This window comes from Callospermophilus lateralis, unplaced genomic scaffold, assembly GCF_048772815.1.
Source record: "Callospermophilus lateralis isolate mCalLat2 unplaced genomic scaffold, mCalLat2.hap1 Scaffold_66, whole genome shotgun sequence".
NCBI classification, from domain to species: domain Eukaryota; kingdom Metazoa; phylum Chordata; class Mammalia; order Rodentia; family Sciuridae; genus Callospermophilus; species Callospermophilus lateralis.
Window position 1 is genome coordinate 5729688 of NW_027514882.1, and position 20607 is coordinate 5750294.

A 20607-nucleotide genomic window follows, 5' to 3' on the forward strand; every position below is an offset into this window, starting at 1 on the left:
GGATAATGCCTTGTTGGAATTCTAAATGCAGCACCATCATGGTCACCCAAGGGAGCAGTCTTTCATTGGGGGATGTTCTTGGTGACAGTGGAAGGTCACATTGACACTGACAGCAGGGAAGACAGGATGATCAGGTCAGAGTTTTCCCTGACCAGCAGGGCTTGTGTAGTAAGTGTGCTCTGGGGGCATCACAAGGACTTAGGAGGGGTAGACAGACAGCTGTCTGTCCTGCCTTTGTTTCTCACCCGCAAGAAAGGCAAGAACTGAAACTGTTTTCTAAGCTTTCTTTTAATAGTATGTGCTCAGTAATTCTAAGCATTTTAGGACTTTTTAGTGGTTTTTCAAATATCTCTTCACACAAGACCTCTTTCAAACAAATCCTAGGTATATAAAACAGATAAAAGAAGGACTTCAACTCCAAAGCAGGGGAGAGTGCACACAGTTCCACCACCCCCAACAGGGCTTGGAAACTACAGCTTGTGTCCTTAGAAGTGAAGGCCATGAGTGTCACCACCTTCCTTTTATAATGTTTTAATTCCTTGGGCTTTGAAAGCAACCCAGAGCTAGAAATAGACAGACTTGGAACCCCTGTGGGTAGGAGAATCTAAACTCCTTGACCAGATTTCAAATATAAGGGGCTCCCTTTAAAGGGCAGGGCAGAGTGGTCTAGGCCGTAAAGGATCTTTACCCAGTGGGGGACCAACAGAGCCAACTGAAAATAGAAACTGTGAGTTGAAAATTTAAGTAGGCAATAGACTGAAGGCCCAGTGGGAGTTTCAAAAGGAAGAGTTGGTGGTTTGAGGAAAGTAAGGCGGTGGACGGTGGCCGGCAGCGGGGCACTGCTGTTGGCAAGAGCACCATGGCACATCGGCTTCAGGATGGCCTATCTGATCATCTCAGGTTTTGAGAGCTGCAAAAGGATGTGCCCTCCAGTCCAGCTGCTAGGTTCAGCTCTTAGCACCACGAGTCTGTGGTTATATGAGCTGAACAGACATTACTCAGCTTCTCTGTGCCTTCTTCCCTCAGTAACATAAAAATAATAAGAGGACCTTACTGAGCTAATGGGAAGATCACACAAGCTAATACACAGAAAGTATTTGGAACAGGGCCTTGCACATAGTGCTCAATAAATATGACCTAGTATTGTTATTGAACATGTTATGCTATATTATAGTATATTAAATTATGTGATATCACATTAATAATTATATATCTCATACACTAATTCTCAGGCTTTTCCAGGAGAGTGTAACATTGAACTCATCATCTCATTCAGTCTGTACATGACTACAGAATGGTGGCATTATCATAACTAACTGCCATGTATACACAGATTCTATGCCAACACATGAAACACATCACAGTACCCTACAGCCCCCCCGCCCAATCTGCAGTTTCACTTTCCAAGGTTTTGATTACCCACAGTCAACCACAACCCAAAATACCAAGTGGAAATACCATTACAGTGAGATATTTTGAGAGACAGAGATAATTCATATAAATATTTATATAACTTCTTTTACAGTGTATCGTTATTATTGTTTTAATTATAGTTAATCTCTTGCTCTGCCTAATTTATAAAATCAACTTTATCATAGGAGAAAAGATATATAGGGTTTGGTACTATCTACAGTTTCAGGCATCCAGTTGGTGTTCAGAACGTGTCCCTGAGGACAAGGGAGGACTATTTACTGGGTAACATCTCATTTAATCTTCACAGTAGCCCCAGGAGGTGGCAATAATAACTCCATTCTCTGCATAATGGGAATCAGGACTCCCAGGCAAGAGGCTCACAGGTGGAACAATCAAGATTCAATACAGGGGGCTGGGGATGGGCTCAAGTGGTAGCGTGCTCGCCTGGCATGCGTGCGGCCAGGGTTTGATCCTCAGCACCACATACAAACAAAGATGTTGTGTCCGCCAAAGACTAAAAAATAAATATTAAAAAATTCTCTCTCTCTCTCTCTCTCTCTCTCTCTCTCAAAAAAATAAAAAAGATTCAATACAGTTTGGTGTGGGGCTAAGTCTGCACTGGAAGCATTTACTAGGGACTCAGGAGGTGGCAGGTGTCCCTAAGCTCAGCTTCTCACATTCTCCCTGGTGTACCTCCCTGAAGGTTTGGAGAGGAGCCACTGACCACTTTTGGCACAGGGTTTTGATACCTCACAGCTGTGCCTACCATACCCTCCCTCTCAGAGGCTCTCTTGAGCTCTTACTCCATTTCTGTGGCTGATTCTGAAACTCTCTTCCTTTTTTCCTGGTTCTGCCTCCTCTTAGGAGAAAGTCACCAGCAGACATAAATGTCTCTTGGCCAGGTTTATTTGAAGATCTTTACTTCTTTCCTCCCTGAGTCAGCTTATGAATCCAGCCAGTCCTTTTGAGGTCTAAGCTCCTCCATTGAGTCTAATGCTAGATTTCCTTTTAAGCAGGAAGGTCCCATTTCCCAAACAGTCCTTGTTAAGTGCTACTTAGCACCAGCTCCTCCTGGCTTGTTCACCTCACAATCCCACGCGCCCAGCACCAGCCTGGTACTAAAATTATAAATATTCTAAAACATACTACTAAAATTCTCTTCTGGAAAACATGCTAATGAAACTGCTCCTTCCCATCACTTCTGCATAGAGACTTTTCTACAGGGATATGCTGGCCACGGAAATCCAGAGATATCTCTTTTTTTATCTGCCTTATTGATTCTCTCATCAACTCTGTCACTACTTGTTAGTACAGCACGCCATGCGCTGTGCAGGCAGTCAAGAAGAGAAGTCCAAGGCCTTGGGTGGGTGAGGTTTTATAGAGCCAGTGCACCCCTGCAGGTTAAACTCTGTACAAGTGATAGAACCAGGGTGCTTTGGGATCATGTGACTCAGCCCCCAGGAAGGATGGGAAAGATGGCAAGAGTAATGGAAGGCATCTTGTAGGAGGTAAGTCCTGAAAGAAAGTGTGAGAAAGAAAATGGGAAGGGCCCACCAAGTCGAGATGTCAGGGCCTAAAAAAAAAAAAAAAAGGAAATGATGGTGAATTTTAGGATGCATACGTATGTGTGGCTGAAGAGCACAGTGGCATGGGAGTCAAGGCTGGAGGAGGAACCAGTGTGAAAAGACCAAGACTCATCTGGAGGGTCCAAATTTGATTCTGAGATAAGCTAAAGAGAAGATTTACTACAGGGTGAGCAGCAATGCTGCTACCAGGAGCTCTAGAAAAATCTTTCTAGGAATCTTGTATTTAGGGAATTTCTTGTAAAACATTCTCCCAGTGCTGCTAAATGGGCAATAAAGGAGACTAGTTTGAGTTTTTGCCAGGAATTCTATCAGACCCAGAATACTCTCCCGATGCCAGACCAGACCCCATTGACCCACAAACTGAGTCTCCAGCCTCTCACTGTGAGCTCCAGGTCCCAGTCTTGTACAGCTTGGGGCATTGGTTATTTTTACAGCCAGCAGAGTATCTTCAAAGAGCAGCGAGGATGGAGAGAATGTGCCTCTGGTGTAGGTGGAAAAGGCTGCAGCCATAAGCAGGAGCTTCCTGTGTGTGAACCAGGGGAGCTACAGTGCTTGTTAGGCTGATCTCAGCCTCAGAGTCCTCCCTGTGATCTGCAAGGGGAACACAGGGTCTTCTATCCCAGAACACTTTCAAGGTCGTCCATCATGCTTACCCAAGGTGGCAGGCACCAGAGGAAGACAATTGACAGCAATCGAGAGCACCCCAGGCTTTAGTGGACAGTTGAACAGCCACTGACAGGAAACCTTCCTCGGATCCAGCCAGCCCGGTGTGCAGGCACCCAGAGGAAAAGAAGCCTGGCTCTAGGAGGAGTGCTTGCTCTTCTCCCTCCATGCACCCACCCTAAACACTTTGCTAATACTACAAATGTTGATTGGGTGGCATGCTCTTTGAGATGAGCACTTTAAAAGGCTGCCTCCAGCAAAGGGGTAGTGAGTGCCAAGGGGGAAGTCCCTTGTAATTGAAGATCAAGGGAAATTATTCCCTGAGTGTGTCCAGGCTTGTTAAGGTTTTCCTTGTGCATTTCTTAGGAAAGTTTTGTATTTGCCTCCAGCTAGATAACATAACAAGGAAAGGCAGTGTTCTCATGGGTTTTCTGAAAGCCACACATACACTGTCTTCAACCCTATTTTCCAGTCCCCATAAAGACTGTGAATGTGCAGGATGGTCAGTCACACTCATGGTTTGTAAAGAGCCTTGGAATTCATGTGAAAAGCATGCTGGAGATATGGAGGGACAAAGAATCAAGTCCAAAAACAGCAGTGGAAACTGATTAAGCTCCTAGGATGTCTTGCTCCTCTGAGTCCAGGTGGAACTTACTGGGGTATGTTCTAGGTACAAGGGAAATCTCTTAGTGAGTCTGGGTAGTCCCAGGGCAGGAAGATGGTGGAGGTGACAGAGGTTGCCGAACAAAAGAGGAAAAGGAATTGGCAGGGGGAGAAGATGGGCACTGGCTTGAGATGTCTTTACTCTTCAAATAACTGAGGCTGCTATCAATCTGCTCCTGGAGCCTGGTTGGGCGTCAATGGAGTGCTGGACCCTAGAATCTTCACACCTGCTCTGCTGCCACTGACTTTGACCTTGGGCAGGTTATCTACCCTCTTTGTGCTCTTTCCTCTTCTGTGAAATAGGGATAATGCTTTTGCCTCATGGTGTTGGTGGAGGAATCAATAGATTAATACATGATGAGGCTAAGAACTGTAGCTGGCCCACATGAGCACTCTGAAAGCCTTAGCTGCTTGCTGCTGCAGGAGCCCAGAAACCAGCCAAGGTATCTTTTTCTAACAGCCTCACTGAGGTGTAATTTACAGACCATAAAAATCACTCCATATAAGGACGCAATCAGTGTTTATTTAGCAAATTGATCAAGATGAACAGTAACTACCTCAGTCTAGTTTAGCAACATTTCTATCACCCCAAAATGATATCTGTCCACAATCAGTTCTTGTTTCTGCCTTTGCCTCAGAAATCACTTATCTATTTCCTTTCTCTGCAGCTTTGCCTTTTCTGGAGATTTCTGGCCTCTCTCACTTAGCATATGTTGTTGGGGCTCCTCCGGATTGTAGTGTGTATCTGAATTTAATTTCCTTTTATTGCTGAATAGTCATAGAGTGTATGTACCACAATGTGTTGTCCATTCACCAGCTGACGGACCCCCACTTATTTTGATTGTGTGATGAGTGCTGCTATAACATCCGCTGTTCGTGTGGATGTGTTTTTTTATTTCTCCTAAGGAGACTCCCAGTGTTCCAGGAGAATGAAATATGGTAGATTTATGCGTCACTGTCAAGGTCCATTTTGGGCTCAGATGATTGACATGCGTAAGGATGCTCTGTGGACATCAGTCCTTATTGCTCAGCTTCACAGTCACATTGTTCGTTGCCTTTATGAAAACAAATGGACACCTCCTTTGGTGAAGCACCTGGGGACAGTGTTCACTTCCTTTTGAGGGTCATGCAGACTAAGAATGGTGGGTGCCAACAGGCAACTGAGCTGACTTAACCCAATCAGTCATCAGTATTTATTGAACATTCTGTGCCAGCCCCTGGATTTCACTACTATCACACAGGTAACAAATATGTGCCTTGGCCCCCAGGTAGCTGAATGTGAGCCACATCCCCCTTTCATGGTCTGAAACCTGTCCTATCAAACCCCCTTTTATTCATTTTTATTTTTATTTTTTTTTGCAAATTCCTGACCTTATTCCCTGTAGCGTCTGCCTTTAGTCCTGTACATCTGAACCTGTCTTCTCAGTTCCAGACAATGTGGGTTCCATAGAGATCCATGTACACCTAACGTGTCAGAGCTTTAGTAACTCCATTATTGATCTGGCCAGGACCAGGTGGGTGGAGGGTTTGTGGCGAAGGCTGTACATTCTATAGATGGTATTCTCTGCTGTTCCCGCACCTCTGCTTTGTAGCTAGCAGGTGACCCTCCCCACCTGGCACAGATGGCCCCTCCACCTGGTGCTTCTCCCCTGCGGCAGCCCCACCCTGTCTTCTCTAGCTCTTGGGGTAGTTTGTGAGTCTCATTTTCTTTGTGTCACCAATTAGCCTCCATGATAGAGGTGGCACCCATACCTTGCCTCACGGAGCTTGCATTTACCTGTTTTCTCATAGATTTTCTTGGTGAATAAACCTTTCTAACTGTGGTTTATGCTTACTGCCTGGAAATTTCTGAATAGTCAAGCACATTTAGTAGAAATTTGGTGACTAGTTGAAATAATTGTTAGAGAGGAATGCAGATGGTGTGTGTTCTAAGTGGGCTTGTTAACCAGATTGGAAATTACTGTGTATATCTCATTTTGGCTGCATAAATGCCTCATTAGGTTGGAATAGTCTCCTTTTCTATTTCTGTTGCTATCAGAGTTCCAGGATGCCAAGACCATTTAGTTCTGTTCAACATCTCTTTGATGAGCACCAGTTATATGCAAAACACCTTGTTAGTGGTAAGCCACTAACTCCTATTCAGCCTGCAAAACCCATCCTAGAAAATCCTTATCTTCTGAAAGCCTTCTCTAATTGCTACCACTGTCACTCTTTTGCTCCTCCAGGTGACCTCATTCTTGGGCATGAGTTTAATTCTGTTCTGTAATTTTTTTAAGTGTCAGCCTCTCTTACTAGCCTGTGCACTGAACCTCTGAGTCCAGAGACTGTGTCTCTTTCGTGTTCCTATTTCTAATACCCAGCATAAGGCTTGAACGGCCATTTGTGAAGTTGTGAATGAATGGTGCTTTTCTATCTCTTAGAAAATATGTGTTGAATGAACATATGAGTGAATGTGTGCCTGCAGCGAGGAGAAAAGGTGGCTTGGTGTTGCCATGTTAGCCTGTGCTGAGGTTGAATGAGACAGAAGACCTCCAGCCTCCTGTGAGCACCCAGTAGGGGTTGCACCTTCAGTGAGGGGAGGCTTCTGGCAGGGACTTCCATTTCCACCTGCGAGCATCTGGGCCCGGAGGCTGTCCTGCATGAATTGTCATATGTTACCCCTCCTGCTTGGCTTCAGCCTCTGGACCAGGGCAGCAATGGTCCAGAGGCTTTGGCCCAGTTCTTCTTCCCGGGGGCTTGTTCACCAGATTGGAAATTGCTGTTTATATCTGTGTATATCTAGAACACACTCCATCTGCATGCCTCTCAAACAAATATTTCGACTAGTCACCAAATTTCTACTAATTGTGCTTGACTATTCAGAATGGTCCAGCCTAGAGCATTACCTTGAATATCTCAGGGACCTTCTCCTTAGTCCTCTCACTTCCATTCCACAGAAATTATCCAGGGATGTAGGGCAGATGGTACTATCCCAGTTTTATGTGAGAGGACAGGCATAGAAAGCTTGGGAGACTATATCTATAAAGCCCTCCCCCTCGGGGGGCCAGGATCTCAGCCCAAGCCCCCAGGTCCCTCCTACCTTACTCCTGTTGTGCTTTCTGATAACACCTTCAGGCTCCCTCTGTTCCACCTTATCACCTTCAGGCTTTCCAGATGGTTCCCCAAGCTTTAAGAAGGTCCTGCTGCTATTTTTATTATTCCTGATCTTCTGGGCCTCCTGGGAGGATGCCAGACAGTCTTCCTGGTGAGCAGCAGCAAGGTGCCTGGAGCCCCCACGCTGCTGTGCAGAAGTGAGCTGAGCAGGCCTGTTGCCAGGGACCCAAGAAGGGTGGCTGCTGAGGTTGATGAAGAAGCAGGAAGCTCACGGTGTAGCTTTAAGGCCAACTCCCATTGCCAGACCTCGCAGCCCTGCCCTGCCCTGCCCTAGTCTAGACCAGGTTTGGGACATCTGTTTATCTGGGGGTGCCTAGTCTGTTTCTCCAATGAGGTGGGCCTGAAAGCTGCACAGGGTGGAGGCAGCTCTTCCCAGGAGGAGCCCAAGGATGGAGACAAGTGTTCGTGGTGCACCTGACATTTGCCGCCATTCTCACACCCTGTTAACATCATTCTAATGAAGGTCAGACCTGCTGTGTAATGTGCCACATGGTAGGGCCTCAAATTTTGTCCATCCAGTCCTTTGCCACATCATCTCCTCTCCAACACAGCGGGATCTGTGTTCTAACTTTAGTTCTGGCCTTGTACAGGCTGAGAATAAATACAAAAGAAAGTTTCTTAATCTTCCTCCTACTCAAGAGGTGCAGAGAAGCTCTCCTCAGCTCTGAGGTGCTCATGGAGAGAGATGTCAGTTTTCTTAGAAAAATAAATAAAATACAGGCTCCACTTTATCCTTCATGGGTTTTTAATCACCCAGCCTAATCCAGGTGTGTTAGTTAGCTTGCTGTTACTATAATAAATGCCTGCAATAATCAACTTACAAATCAAAAATGTTTCCTTGGGCACATAGTTTCAGAGGTTTCTGTCCATGATTGATTGGCCCCATTGCTTTGGGACTGTGTTACTACTTCATGCCACATACACTCACACAAAAGCCAAGCAAAACCTCTTACCTCATGGTCAGGAAGCAAAGAGAGACAAGATGGGGCCAGATTATTAATATCACCTTCAGGTCACACTCCCAGTTACCTTAGGACTTCTCACTAGGTCCCAGCTCCAACATGATCCAGCCCCTCCCAGTAGTGCTATACCAGAGATCGGGTTTTAACAGATGGGACTTTGGGCCTATCCAAAAAGAAAGTCCCACTTGGCTTCATCTGAGGCAGGTATGGTCTGATGTCATTTTGCTGGTTGTTTGCCTGTGCTGTAGACTTTGGAGTGTGCTGGATTTCACATCTCTTTATTATTATAGTTAAAAGCTGTTGTAGTTATCCATTTTTTCCTAAGGAATTGTAAGCAAAGATGCTTACATTAGCCAGCCAGGCAAACCACATTGGTGGCAGGTGAACGGAGTGTCCTGAGACCCACACGGAGTGTCCTGAGACCCACCACTAGGCAGGGAGACCCATCTGACTTCTCATGTTCACAGTGCTTTTAAGTCCAGTCTAAGCTCTTGCACAGCCGTGAACAGCACAGTAATGTCGACCTGGACATCTTCCAAATGCCCCTGCAGCTCTCCGTTCTCATAACCAATAACTTCAGGTCATGGTGTATGTTCATTCTTCCTATCTGATGACGGTCATCCTGGTGGAATGGACAGGGTATAAAATGCAAGGCTTCCCTGTGCTGTCATTACAAAAGAGCAGTGGCCAGCAGTGCACAGTGTCCCATTTGGATAACGGGTCTGTGCAGTCATGCTGTCACCCTTAGTGACAGTGTCCAGGCCCACATTACTGCTGCTGCCCTTGGCTGAGAAAGGGCTTAGACTGTACTCAAAAGCACTGTGAATGTGAGAAGTCAGATGTGTCTTCCTGCCTAGTGATGCCCAGGGCTGTGTAGGTCTCAGGACACCCTGCTTACCTGCCACCATGCCTCACTTTCAGAAGATTAGGCTGCATCTCAACATTCCTAAGTAATCCAGTGTATTTCTCCCTATCTCTGAATTATTAGACCATTCTGGAGTCTTGTGCTTTCCGTGGCTAGGAATCCGGCTCTAGGTTTCCTACCCACTGTTGGGGGAAGCGTTTCTGTTCTTTCTCCACAAACTCAGACTGGTGGAGTCAAGTTCCCTATCAGGGGAGAGTGACGTGGAGACCCGCAGTGGGCCTGCCTGATGCAGTCCTTTGTAGAGACTGAAAGAGAAGGTCCTGCCAGGGGCTGGCCACCTGGAGACTGCCTTTCTCAGCAGCTTAACCTCCTTTAAGAAGGAGGCAGCACAGGTAATCATCACTGTCTTTCTCTCTGTTTTTTCTGAGGAAGAAACTGAAACTCCAAATGTTAAGTATTTTTGCCCAAAGATTCACATAGCTAGTAAACGGGAGAGGCAGGGTGGACCTTGATGGCTGCTGGCTGCAGAATCGGGGAGGTTACTTTGCTCTCTTTGCTGTGTCTTGGCTTACTCATTAAAAAGTAATACAGGCATAAGGTTTAAAAAAAATGAAAACACTAACACACAAGAAGTGCCAGAGGCCCCTGTTGGATACAGTTTGTTGGGGAGCCACACCCTTCTCGTTGCTAGAGGACCTGCTGGGCAGTAGGAGGTCCCTCATGCAACACTCTCTGCAACAAACAAGGGTGGGACAGAACGTTTCCTCTGTGTGCCCCAGTGCCAGGAGCTCTGGGCCCTGAGATGACTAATTTCCTCATCCACACCAAAGTGGGTAAGGAAACCTGAGGAAAAATACAGTCTTCCAGAAGGACACACATTGCAAAGTGAATCTCCTGAGCCTAGTCCTGCGTTTCCCTTCTCAGCAGCATCATGACCAGCAGGAGGTGTTCTTGGAATAGCACACACACGTTTCTGTATGTCTGTGCCTCCTCCCCTCAGCGCCTGCCACAGATGGAAACACACTGGGAGCCCCCGTTACCTGGTTCCTCTCACTGATCAGCATGCCTCAGAGATGTTCTTACATCAGTGCATGGAAACCTCCTCATTTGGTGTATTATTTGTCCTAAATAGGTGTCTGTGTAAATACAACCTTTGGATGATATGGAGCTCTTTGCTTCATCTTTCCAATGCTGCCGTGCTGTTTCAGATGGTTTCTTTGCATGTGTCCCCTCTTTCTGTGGGGTGCATTATCAGAAGGCACGCATGTACCCAGCATTCTAATCGTCACTCCTGAGGACTGGCACTTCCCTGAGGGAATATCACACACAGGTCCTCTGTGCTCCTGTGCAGGTAGCATCTTCAGCAGGTTGTGTCATCTGGGGACTTGAAGCCATTCTGCCTTGGGTCCATTCACAGGTCCATTCTGCCTTGGGCAAGAAGAACCAGCTCTGGGCACCAGGGTCATGCATCCCAGCACTGGCGCTTACATAAGGTTGCTTTGGGCACAGCTGACAGGAGGTCCCAGGTCAGAGAGTGGCTGCCCCTCCCTTCTCCAGTTTCTCATCATTCATGATGCCCTCACCCCTGCGTCTCCCTCCAGCATGCTACTTCCTCACTCTACATCCCAGAGAGACTGGCTTTGCCCCACATAACCCTGTTGTTAGGGGTACTATGTCCTTCGCATATGTCTCTACTTGTCGAGTTCCTGTGACATAGTAGTCACTATTTTCAACCAATAAGCACAGAATCCCTGGAAAAGATGTTGGACTGTGTCTGGTGATGCTCTGGATGCCTACGGGTCCTTGGTGGCATCCTCCACCTCACAGCCTCAGCATTTTCACAGCCTCAGTCATTGAGTTAAAACAAGGTCATACTAGGTAGCTGCAAAATTTCGGTATATCCTTACCAAGACTTGAGACTCAGAGAGGGGTGAACTGGCCAGCTGGTGCAGGTGGGTGAGGCTGTGCCTTCAAGGGCAGATTGTGATAGCCTTTGGGGCATTAGTGATGTGACGATAGTGAATAGCCACCCCTGTGGGCCAGTGTGTTACTGTGTTAGTAAGCTTTTTTGTCATTGTGACCAAAATGCCTAAACAAAGAACTTAGAGGAAGAAAAGTTTATTTGGGGCTCCTGGTTTCAGAGATTGAGTCCATGGTTGGCTAACTCCATTGCTTTGAGCCTGAGATGAGGCCAAACAGCATGGCAGAAGGGCAGTGGTAGAGGAAAGGGGCTCATCTTATAGTGGCTGGGAAGCAGAGAGAGAGAAAGGATTAGGGGCAGCAGGGAAAATGCACCCTTCCAGGACATACCCACAGTGACCCACCTCCTCCAGCCATATCCCACCTGCCTATAGTTGCCACCCATTCAAATTAGGACAGACCAATGTTACAGTTCTCATAAATGAATCATTTTGCCTCTGAGTATTCCTTCACTAACACAGGAGCTTTAAGGGGACACCTCATGTTCAAACCATAGTAGGTTCTGTGTGCACTGCAGATGTCACCTCTCGCCCCTCATCCCTGCATGGGAGATGCTGCTGTCATCCCCCTTTATGGTTGAGGAAGCTGGTAATGAGACAAATCAAGACCTGGCTCAGGGTGTGTCCAACTGGCTCCCAACTATCCTGTTCACTCTTCTTTCACAGCATGGTGGGTCCCTCTCATCTTCCAGATGGTTTGGCAGAGGTGGAGATGCCCAGTTGCATCCTTGGTCCCTTGGCTGATGGCTGTGTTTTCATTTTTAGGACTTCTGCCACGGGCAGGTGATGTGGCCGCCCCTCAGTGCCCTACAAGTGAAGCTTGCTGAGCCTGGGCAGTCCTGCAAGCAGGTGTGCCAGGAGAACCAGCTCATCTGTGAGCCGTCATTCTTCCAGCACCTCAACAAGGACAAGGACCTACTGAAGTAAGTGCCTTGGGATGGGGAGAGAGAATGGAAGGGGGTCAACTCAGCCTCTGTGAGCTTTCTGGGTTAGAGTCAGATTGAGAGGTGCTCATTCTCAGTTTCCAGGCTGTGGGCTTTAGGGGAAAGATGAGGTGAAGGCAGCAGTTTGCAGCTGGACCCCTACATTTTCAGTGTTCAGTAAGATGTAGTCACCTGGTATACTTGGGATCTGTGTAGGGACATTGTATTTGCATAAATAAAGCCACATCTGGCCTTGGAGATCATGGGAGATGTTGGTTTTGCTAATGCCATACCCATGAACAGGGAATGGAGGTGGCACAGAATCATAGCCATGGGTGGACCCACCCCTGAGACCTCTGGCAGCAGGCAGATCCCTAGATGGCCCCTGGCAGAGTATGAGCAGCATAGAAAAGAGGTGGCATCTTCAACTTTGGAGTCAGAAAGGATTGAGAAATGGGGAGGAGCAGCTGGCACAAAACTGCCCAAAACAGATTCCAAGTGCCACCTTCCCCTCTTCTGGTCCCCTCCCCTCTCCAACTTTCCTCGGGAACCTTTGGTGCATCATGCATCAGGCCTCAGTAGACCTGACTGCTGGGTCCCTCCCCAGCACACAGGTGCAGGCCTGGGAATGTTGGCCAGGGCTGTATCGGGGGGGCCTTTATGTTCCTGGAATTTCTTGCCTCATACTTGCAATTTGTTTAGTGATGCCATTCATTTCCCTTTGCATCAGCATTTGAGTTTGACATCTACAGTTCCAAGATTTCCACATGAGGTTTTTTTTTCTGGCTTCTGCCTCCTGATCCCTCTCAGTATGAATTCTGCTCTCCTAAATTTTATCACTCCCCACCTTGGTCCACCATCTAGTCTTCCACCTTAATTTCCCTGATAAGGGATTTTCTCCAAGAAACATGTCTATAAACAATAAGGACTGCTATCTTAACTGTGAAGATTCAGTCCAATGGTTGTGCTGTCCTAGGCTTGAAGGAGATGTTTCAGGAATAGAGTGGTCTTGGGGATCAGTTATCCCCCATTCTGGCTTCCTACCCGGCCACTGCCGTTATTGTTCATGGTGGTCTGAGCTGGCCTGCTTCCTCCTGTGTGTCTTGCTGTCCTGAAACATGGTATAAAACTCCCTTTGGAATGCATGGTCTCAAGCATTACTGGTAGGAATGCTCTCCTGAGCAGGACTCTGAGGGATGCTGTTTTTTCTTTTTATAGGGGAACCAGGCTTTTTATGGGGTAGGTAACTAGAGGCTACCTTGATTCCACCATCAACATAAAAGCACAGGCCAGAGAGGGAGGGGAGGGAGCTTCCTAAGAGGGCTGGTTTTGACATGGAACCTCCAACTCCACAGCAGAGATGTTGAATTCTGGGGCTGGCTTTCCACTGGCTCAGTTTGTAGATATCTCCCAGGGCAAGATGGCTTTTTGAGAACCCTGAGCACTGTATTGGAGTTCTGAAATTGCTTGGTACAGATGTGGCACTGTACTCCTAGTTCTGCCTGTATGCAGCCCCTTCTGGAAAACGGAGGACAAGAAGGTGCCTCCTGGGAATGAGACCTGCATGGGACTCCTGAATAGTGGGTCTTCCCTCCAAGCCTGGGAGGGAGTCATGGCACTTAGTACAGTGACTGATATCTGGCTCAGAACTAGCCTGGAGCCCATGCAGGTGGCCTGCCTCTAGGGTAAGGGTCTGGGTCAATGGGAACAGAAAAAGGGCAACCAACTGCTGGGAAAGGGGCCAGTGCCCTCTGTTCCATCAGTTTCTCAGCTGTAGAGTGGGGACATCCTGGGTGATAACAGGATGATAATGGATAGCTCTTGCTGAAGAACAGAATGGCCCCTCCTTCCAGGCAGTTCTAGGTGATAGAGTTCAAAAACCAATTTCCTGGCCAGACTGCCACCTTTTCCTCCTCCTTCATGCCCCATGCAGATCCACAGAGTAGAGAAGGGCATGGTGTGGGACAGTCCTGCAGTCAGACCCTGTGCCAGGCGATCGCTGTCTCCTCCACGCCTCCCCACAGTGGATATTTGGGTTTTCTTACCAGGAGGCTGGAATGAATGGTAATTTCGTAATAAAGCCGTCTAAAATTAATTCTGTGAACATAACAGCCCTACTGAATAACTTGTTCATGCATTGGTAAATACAGATAATGTTGTAAAAAAACCCCAGCTATCTGACAGTCTATTGAGTGCCTCCTCAGCGTGGAGGTAATCCTGGCCCATCCATATTCATGGCCAATTAGCAATTAGCAGCTCCACGAACTAGGGCTGCTTTTGCTTCTCCAACTTGGGACTTGGTTCTAAGCTGAGCTTACGCTTTTTCCATCTTGGGGTGTCCACAACTTTTAAGAGCCACCTGTCCTCACTGTATAGTATGAATTTAACAGATTACATAAATCACGTCCTTTGGAGCATCCATGTGGCCATCTTGAATCAGGGAGGAGCAGGCCAGGGGTCTTTGAATTCCTATATGTGCAGGGAACTGTTAAATGCTGGAGAGACCACCTCGGAGCATTTGTGATTCCTCCTCTGGGCAAGACTTCACCTAGATCAGGAGTAGAAGGATCCAGAAGGCAAAAAGCCCCTGAAGTGCCGAGATCATTCCAGCATGGCCCAGTGGAGAGGACTGAGCTCCATAAAAAGGAACATGTGTTAATATGAAGCCCACTTTATATTTTGGTTACCTCTGTTTTTCTGGGGATAAAACCTAGGGCCTCACACATGCTAAGCAAGTATTCTACTGCTGAGCCACTTCCCCAGCCCTTAGCTACCCCTTAAAGGTGTATCTTCCAAAATTTTAAAATGCAGGTGACCCCCTAACATAAGATGGGGCAGCTTATAATTTTTTTGACTATAGGTTGATATGAGGGTGTGGATGTTCAGCAGAAACTGTGCTCCAGATTTGAATTTGGATCTTTTTCCAGGCTTTGTGCAGGTAGTTTAATACTGTCTCACGATATTGGGCCGTAGGGTTAAACTGAGACGCCAGTCAGCCACACGGTCACCAGAGGGAACCACCTGCTTCACAAGGTGCTGTGTGGCTAAGCTGGTGTGGTCAGTAGGTTGGGTATTCAGTGCATGTTTTGATATATTTTCAGCATAGGATGGATAGATGGAGGCATAACACTGTCTGAAGCAGAGGTGCATCTGTGTTGGCCCTTTAGGTCTTCTGAGCTGTAGAGTCTAGACTGTGTGTGCCTTGGCATCAAGAAAGGAGATGGCCCTGAATCAGAGTGGTTACCAGGTCTTGGAGAGAAGGCAGGCACTCTGGGGCAGGGACCAGTGGGAGGAACAGGAGCAGGATGTAGGACAGGCTTGTGTCCTGTCTGGGAGGGGCCAGTACCTTCCATTCTCCACCTAGTGCTGGGGTTCCTAGCCTACCTAACTCCTGTGGTAAGGAGAAGGTGGCAGCCCCATGGGAGGAGAATTTGCTCTCTTATTCTTCTTCAAGAGCCAAAAATTGTGCACTGAGTACTGAGGGGTCCCAGAAACTACCAAACTCAACCTGTAAGAAAAGTGTCATGGGCCAGTCCGAGAGAAGGTGGTACTGTGGGAGAGTGGATGGGAGGACACACACATGATGCTTGGAGTCTCTGAGAAGAAGGGAAGGGTGTGTGTATCTGACAAGATAGGACAGAGAGGCACATGCAGCCCTGTGTGTACCCTGAAAAGGTCGGGGATCCCTTAGGGATTGAGGACCCCTGGACTAGGGAGGCTGTCTAATCCAGTGAGGCACCTCTCTTGTGACTTTTGCTCACTAGTTACACAAGGATGATGGAGTAGCCTTTTTGCCTGCCCAGGGCTGCAGAACAGGTACCTGCACACCCACAAAAGGGAGCCCCCCCCCCCCACCAGGGACCTAGGAGATGCTCAGGCCAGGGGTTGGGTGGTGTTCGAGAGGGGGTAGGGTCATACATACCCCCAACACACATCAGTGAACCTTTGGGGAGCTGCCTGAGGTGTGCCTTCACTGTGGCCCCAGGAAGTGACAGTTGCTGCAGCCCTCGGTGGGAGTCTCTGCTTCTCCCCAGCAGGTGTCACCTGCTACAGCCTCAGTTGAGACCCATTCACAGGTTTGCACTCACAAGTACACGCACACGAGCAGACTGCACAGGAGCCTGGGGATTGGTGACCTGGGAGGGCATAGGAAGACTTTTCATGGCTCCAGCAATTCCACCCCTACCACAGGGTCTGAGAGTTGTGGTAGAGATTTCCATACTTCTTGTTAGCCACATTCCAGGCAGCTGGTCTGAATGAGGTCACAGCAGCTACTGTAATCCACCAACATAAATAATAGCATAAACATAAATCTGTGTCCCAAAGCCACATTCTACATGTAAGCTTTTCTTTTTTTTTTCCAAAGAGAGACACACATATCTGTTTATTGTAGCACCATTCACAATAGCTAAAAGTGGAAGGAATCAACCCAGGTGCTCAACAATGAATGGATAAAAAAAATGTGGCACATAATCACAATGGATCATTCTGAGTCATTAAAAACTGAAATCTTGTCACTTGAAGCAAAATGGATGGAACTGGAAGACATTAAGTGACATAAGTGAGACCTTTAAAGAGAAATATTACATGTTCTTTCTTACCACATGTAAACTTTTCATTCCCAGCTCAGCTCCAGATTCCCCTTTCTCTTTGATGGCCAGTTTGGTACACTGACAAGGACATAGTCTCTGACTCTTTTTTCCTTTCAGGAAATCCATGAAATGCTCACTTTAGCCTTCTTCCTAGTTCATCACTATCTCCCAGGTGGCACCAAGGCCAGGGATGTTAGGGCACTTGAGAAAGTGTAGAACACCCCTGGTGACTGCAGGGACAAGTCAAGAGGGGTGTTGGCCTCCGGAGCAGGCATTGGAGCTGGGTCCAGTTGGCATGCATCAGGGAAGCCAGAGCCCCAGGGAGTGCTGGTTCCTGGAGCAGTGGGACTTCAGCCCTGGCTGAGCAGGAGCCAGGCTGGTAGCCTGGAAGAGTGCCCCAGAAGCCATAGCAGATGTGCTGGTAATCGCCAGATAAACACTGGCCAAAGGAGGCCGGGCTCAGGCCCCTTGGTTGGCTGGAGAAAGAAGGAGGGCGGTGCTTTTCCCTGCCACCTGGAAGCCTCCCAGAGGTAGTGGGAAATCTCAAATTCACTGTTCTAATCTCTCTCCATCCAAGCAAGAAGTGAGACTTCTGTGAAAAATGCAATGGAAATAGCTGGTGTGTGTAGATTCATGCCATCTACAAGGGAGGAAGGTGACATAACCCATGCAAGGCCTGCCAGGGTTGTGATGGCAATGGCAGTAATAATAGTAATAGCTAATATTTATCGACCACCACTCAGAACCAGATTCCACCAAGTGCTCTAGAAATGTTTCTCTAATTCCTGCAGTTAAGGACTATTTATCCCATTTTACGGAAGAAAACACTGAGCCACACAGAGACTCAGTCCTTTGTCTGGGATTACACAGCTCTTAAGAGACAAAGCCAGGAACTGAAACCCAGGTCTGCCCGGCCCCCTACACCTTGTTTCTGGAACTTGAGTGCAGCACCAGGTCCTAACTGGCTTCCACACAAGACACCAGGCTAAGCCTTGTTGTCCTGGAGAAGCCACGGTGGGGTGAACCAGTGTATCCCAGGTGAGAGGGAAAGCCCTTGGAGATAGGTGGCCAGTACCTTTGGAAACAAACAACAACCAAAACAATAAACAAAAAAAACCCCAGAATATCCTTTGCAGCCCCTCAGACAACTCTGCTGTGGGGAGAAGATGGCGAAGAGCACAAGCCTCAGGAGCAGGGCCTGGCTCACTGGCTCTGCACATCCTGAAGCCTTGGCTCCTTCTTCTGTAGCTTAGATTACAATCTGCTGTATTGAAGGGTCATGTGACACTCCAAGATTCTGGGCAGGAAGTCCCTGGGAGAGCACCCAATTGCTCACCAGTAGAAACTAAGGCCATATCATGGGAATCTTTTTGAACATTTAATCAAAAAAATACTTAAAAAACCCAGCACTAAGCCCCAGTGCTGTTCCTCTGCTCGCCGTCAACACTTTCATGTGCAGCCATCTTGGCTTGGATAGTCACACAACACACCAGGTTGACCATGTTGTATGTCCTATTTCATAATTTGCCCTCCTCTGGGACATCTCTCATGCCGGGGCACACTTTTCATGTTTGGAGTTCTGTGTGGAATTCCACAGACACAGGATGGCCATGGTTTATTTGGCGATTCCCTACTTGGTGAGAAGACAGTTGGTTCCAGTTCTCCTTTATTACAGAGCAGCCTCAAAGATACCCCCCTGTGTACACCCAGGCACACCTGTGTTTCCAGAGCTGAGGTTCCTAGAAGTGAAGAATTGAAGACTTAGAGGGGCACCATTTCATTTCTGCAGCAGGAGAACTGAATGCATCTCCCACACCTCAGCAAGTGGGCCAATGTGGCCAGTGACAGGGATGAGCTCTGTCCCCTGCATTTCCAACCCATGTGCTTTTCTCTTCCTCTTCAGGTATGAAATGATCTGACAAAGCTCAGAGCTGGCCAAGGACATCCTGGAGCCCTCCTATGACCCCAAGAGCAATCACTGTGTGTTTCAAGGGGACCTTCTGCTCTTGAGCTGTGCAGGCGCCCACCCCAGGCACCAGAGGATCTGCCCCTGCTGGGACTTCATCAAAGGCCAAGTGGCCCTCTGTAAAGACTGCCTATAGCAGCTGCCAGCTCAGCCCCACATGAAGTCTGCTGGGGAAGATGGTGGCTCCACTGGGCAGAGACAGGGGGGCAGAAATCATTCAGGGACTCTGGCCAGAGCCTGAATTTTTTGTCTAAGGTTTGGACTTGGGATTGCTCCCGCTGAGGTTAATGCCTCCCCCAGGGAGTTTTCACCAAAACAAACACAAGAGAAGTTGTGAGGCAAGGAGCCTGGCTTCTTGTGGTTCAAGGAACATCCTTCCTATTTTGTGAGGAGCAGCTGTAGGGAGATTGTCAATGAAGGTGCTCCAGGGTGGGGGAAAAAAATCTCATGATTCATTTAAAACAAAAGAGGAGAAATGAGCTGATTAGAAAGAACTTTGGGAACATTCCTAAACCCATTAACTTATTTATTTGGGAGGGAGGGAGGGGGACAGGGAGGGAGGAAGGGGATTGATCACACGTTTCTTCTTTTATTTCCCACTGTTAGTTATTCTCAATACTGCTGTTCCTCTGTCTGCCTCAGGCAGGTACAGTGGGGCCAATGGTGTGCTCAAGGGCAGCTATGGGGACCTGACTTCTGGAAGCAGGTGGCAGCAGAGCAAAAGAAACTGTTGCTTTGAAAACACAGGCAAACTGTCCAGGGCATTGTCATCAAGTGGAGGCATCCTGTGTGTACTTGGCAAATGGCAGCTAAAGGACATTTAACCCCTTTGGTAGGGGGGACATGGCTGTCATGTCCAGAGAACCCAGTCATGGACAGAAGACAGCCAGGGACATCTGCTTTATAGTCAAGAGAGACCCTTTCCTGTGTGTTCCCACCAACCCACCCACCTTGGCCCTAATTGGGCTAGAATGTCCTTAGAAAAGAAATGCAGGATTGTAGAATTTTTGTTAGCTAATTTATGGTAACTTGGCCCTCTCTGATATGCTACTATAAGGAGAGTAGAGGTGTGGGACTCAAAGAACTAAACTACCTTTGGACTTGGAGGGATGGCCTTCTAGCATTCAGACAGCTGAGCTTCGGAAAGAATGAATTCGGCTCTTAAGATTAGTGGAATTATCGAAGAACACCTCACAGGTGTTCTGGTGTTATATTCCTTCTGAAGTCTGATATCACCAAAGTCCAGGGAATGGGGCTCTCAGTGAACATTTGATGTTTGCTGGGAGAGCAGGAACAGCTCAGGATGAGTGCCCTGCACTGCCCTGACCACTCTCCCATTGGTGTCACTTGCAAAGGGTGAAAGTGTTGGGCAGACTTTACTCCAGGAAGAGTTATTCTGAGAGGGCTGAGCAACCCCACTGAATGAGCTCACCAGCAGGCTGGGCAGACATGTTGCAACCACCTTCCACACACCCTGGAGCCCTGTTTTTTTGTAAGTTCCCATATCTTCTGAAGCACTGCTTCCATGCTCTACAAATGTTTGTGGGTTTCTCATGAGGCCCCTGGCACCTCCATGCCTGTGAGAGTGAGCCATCTTCTTTTTCTGTTTAGGAGCTGCCAGCATCATCCACTCAGCTCTGACTGGTGGTTTGGTGTACTGAAAAGCCTGCAGTACACACCAGAAACCGTTTCCTAGCACCCTGCTTGTGGGGGTGAAGCCAGGTGGAGCCTCTGCCAGGTTGAACAGCTGGGCGAGGCTAATGATGGAGTAGGCCTTCAGGAAATGAGGGAAGGGAAAAATTCTGCTTTCGGGGGAGCAGGGAGCCTCTACATCTGGAAAAT

At 47.8% G+C, this 20607-nt stretch overlaps 1 protein-coding gene across 1 annotated transcript in view; it reads left to right on the forward strand.

Annotated features, from left to right (window-relative positions):
* Positions 1–19259, forward strand: part of LOC143389855 (alpha-1,6-mannosylglycoprotein 6-beta-N-acetylglucosaminyltransferase A-like) — a 102079-nt gene extending 82820 nt beyond the window's left edge. The window contains exons 8-9 of the mRNA XM_076842622.2: positions 12050–12207; positions 18703–19259. Of these exons, the coding sequence (XP_076698737.1) occupies positions 12050–12207; positions 18703–18718 (174 nt within the window). The 3' untranslated portion in view covers positions 18719–19259. The remainder of the gene's footprint in view (positions 1–12049; positions 12208–18702) is intronic.
* Positions 19260–20607: the final 1348 nt, after the last annotated feature.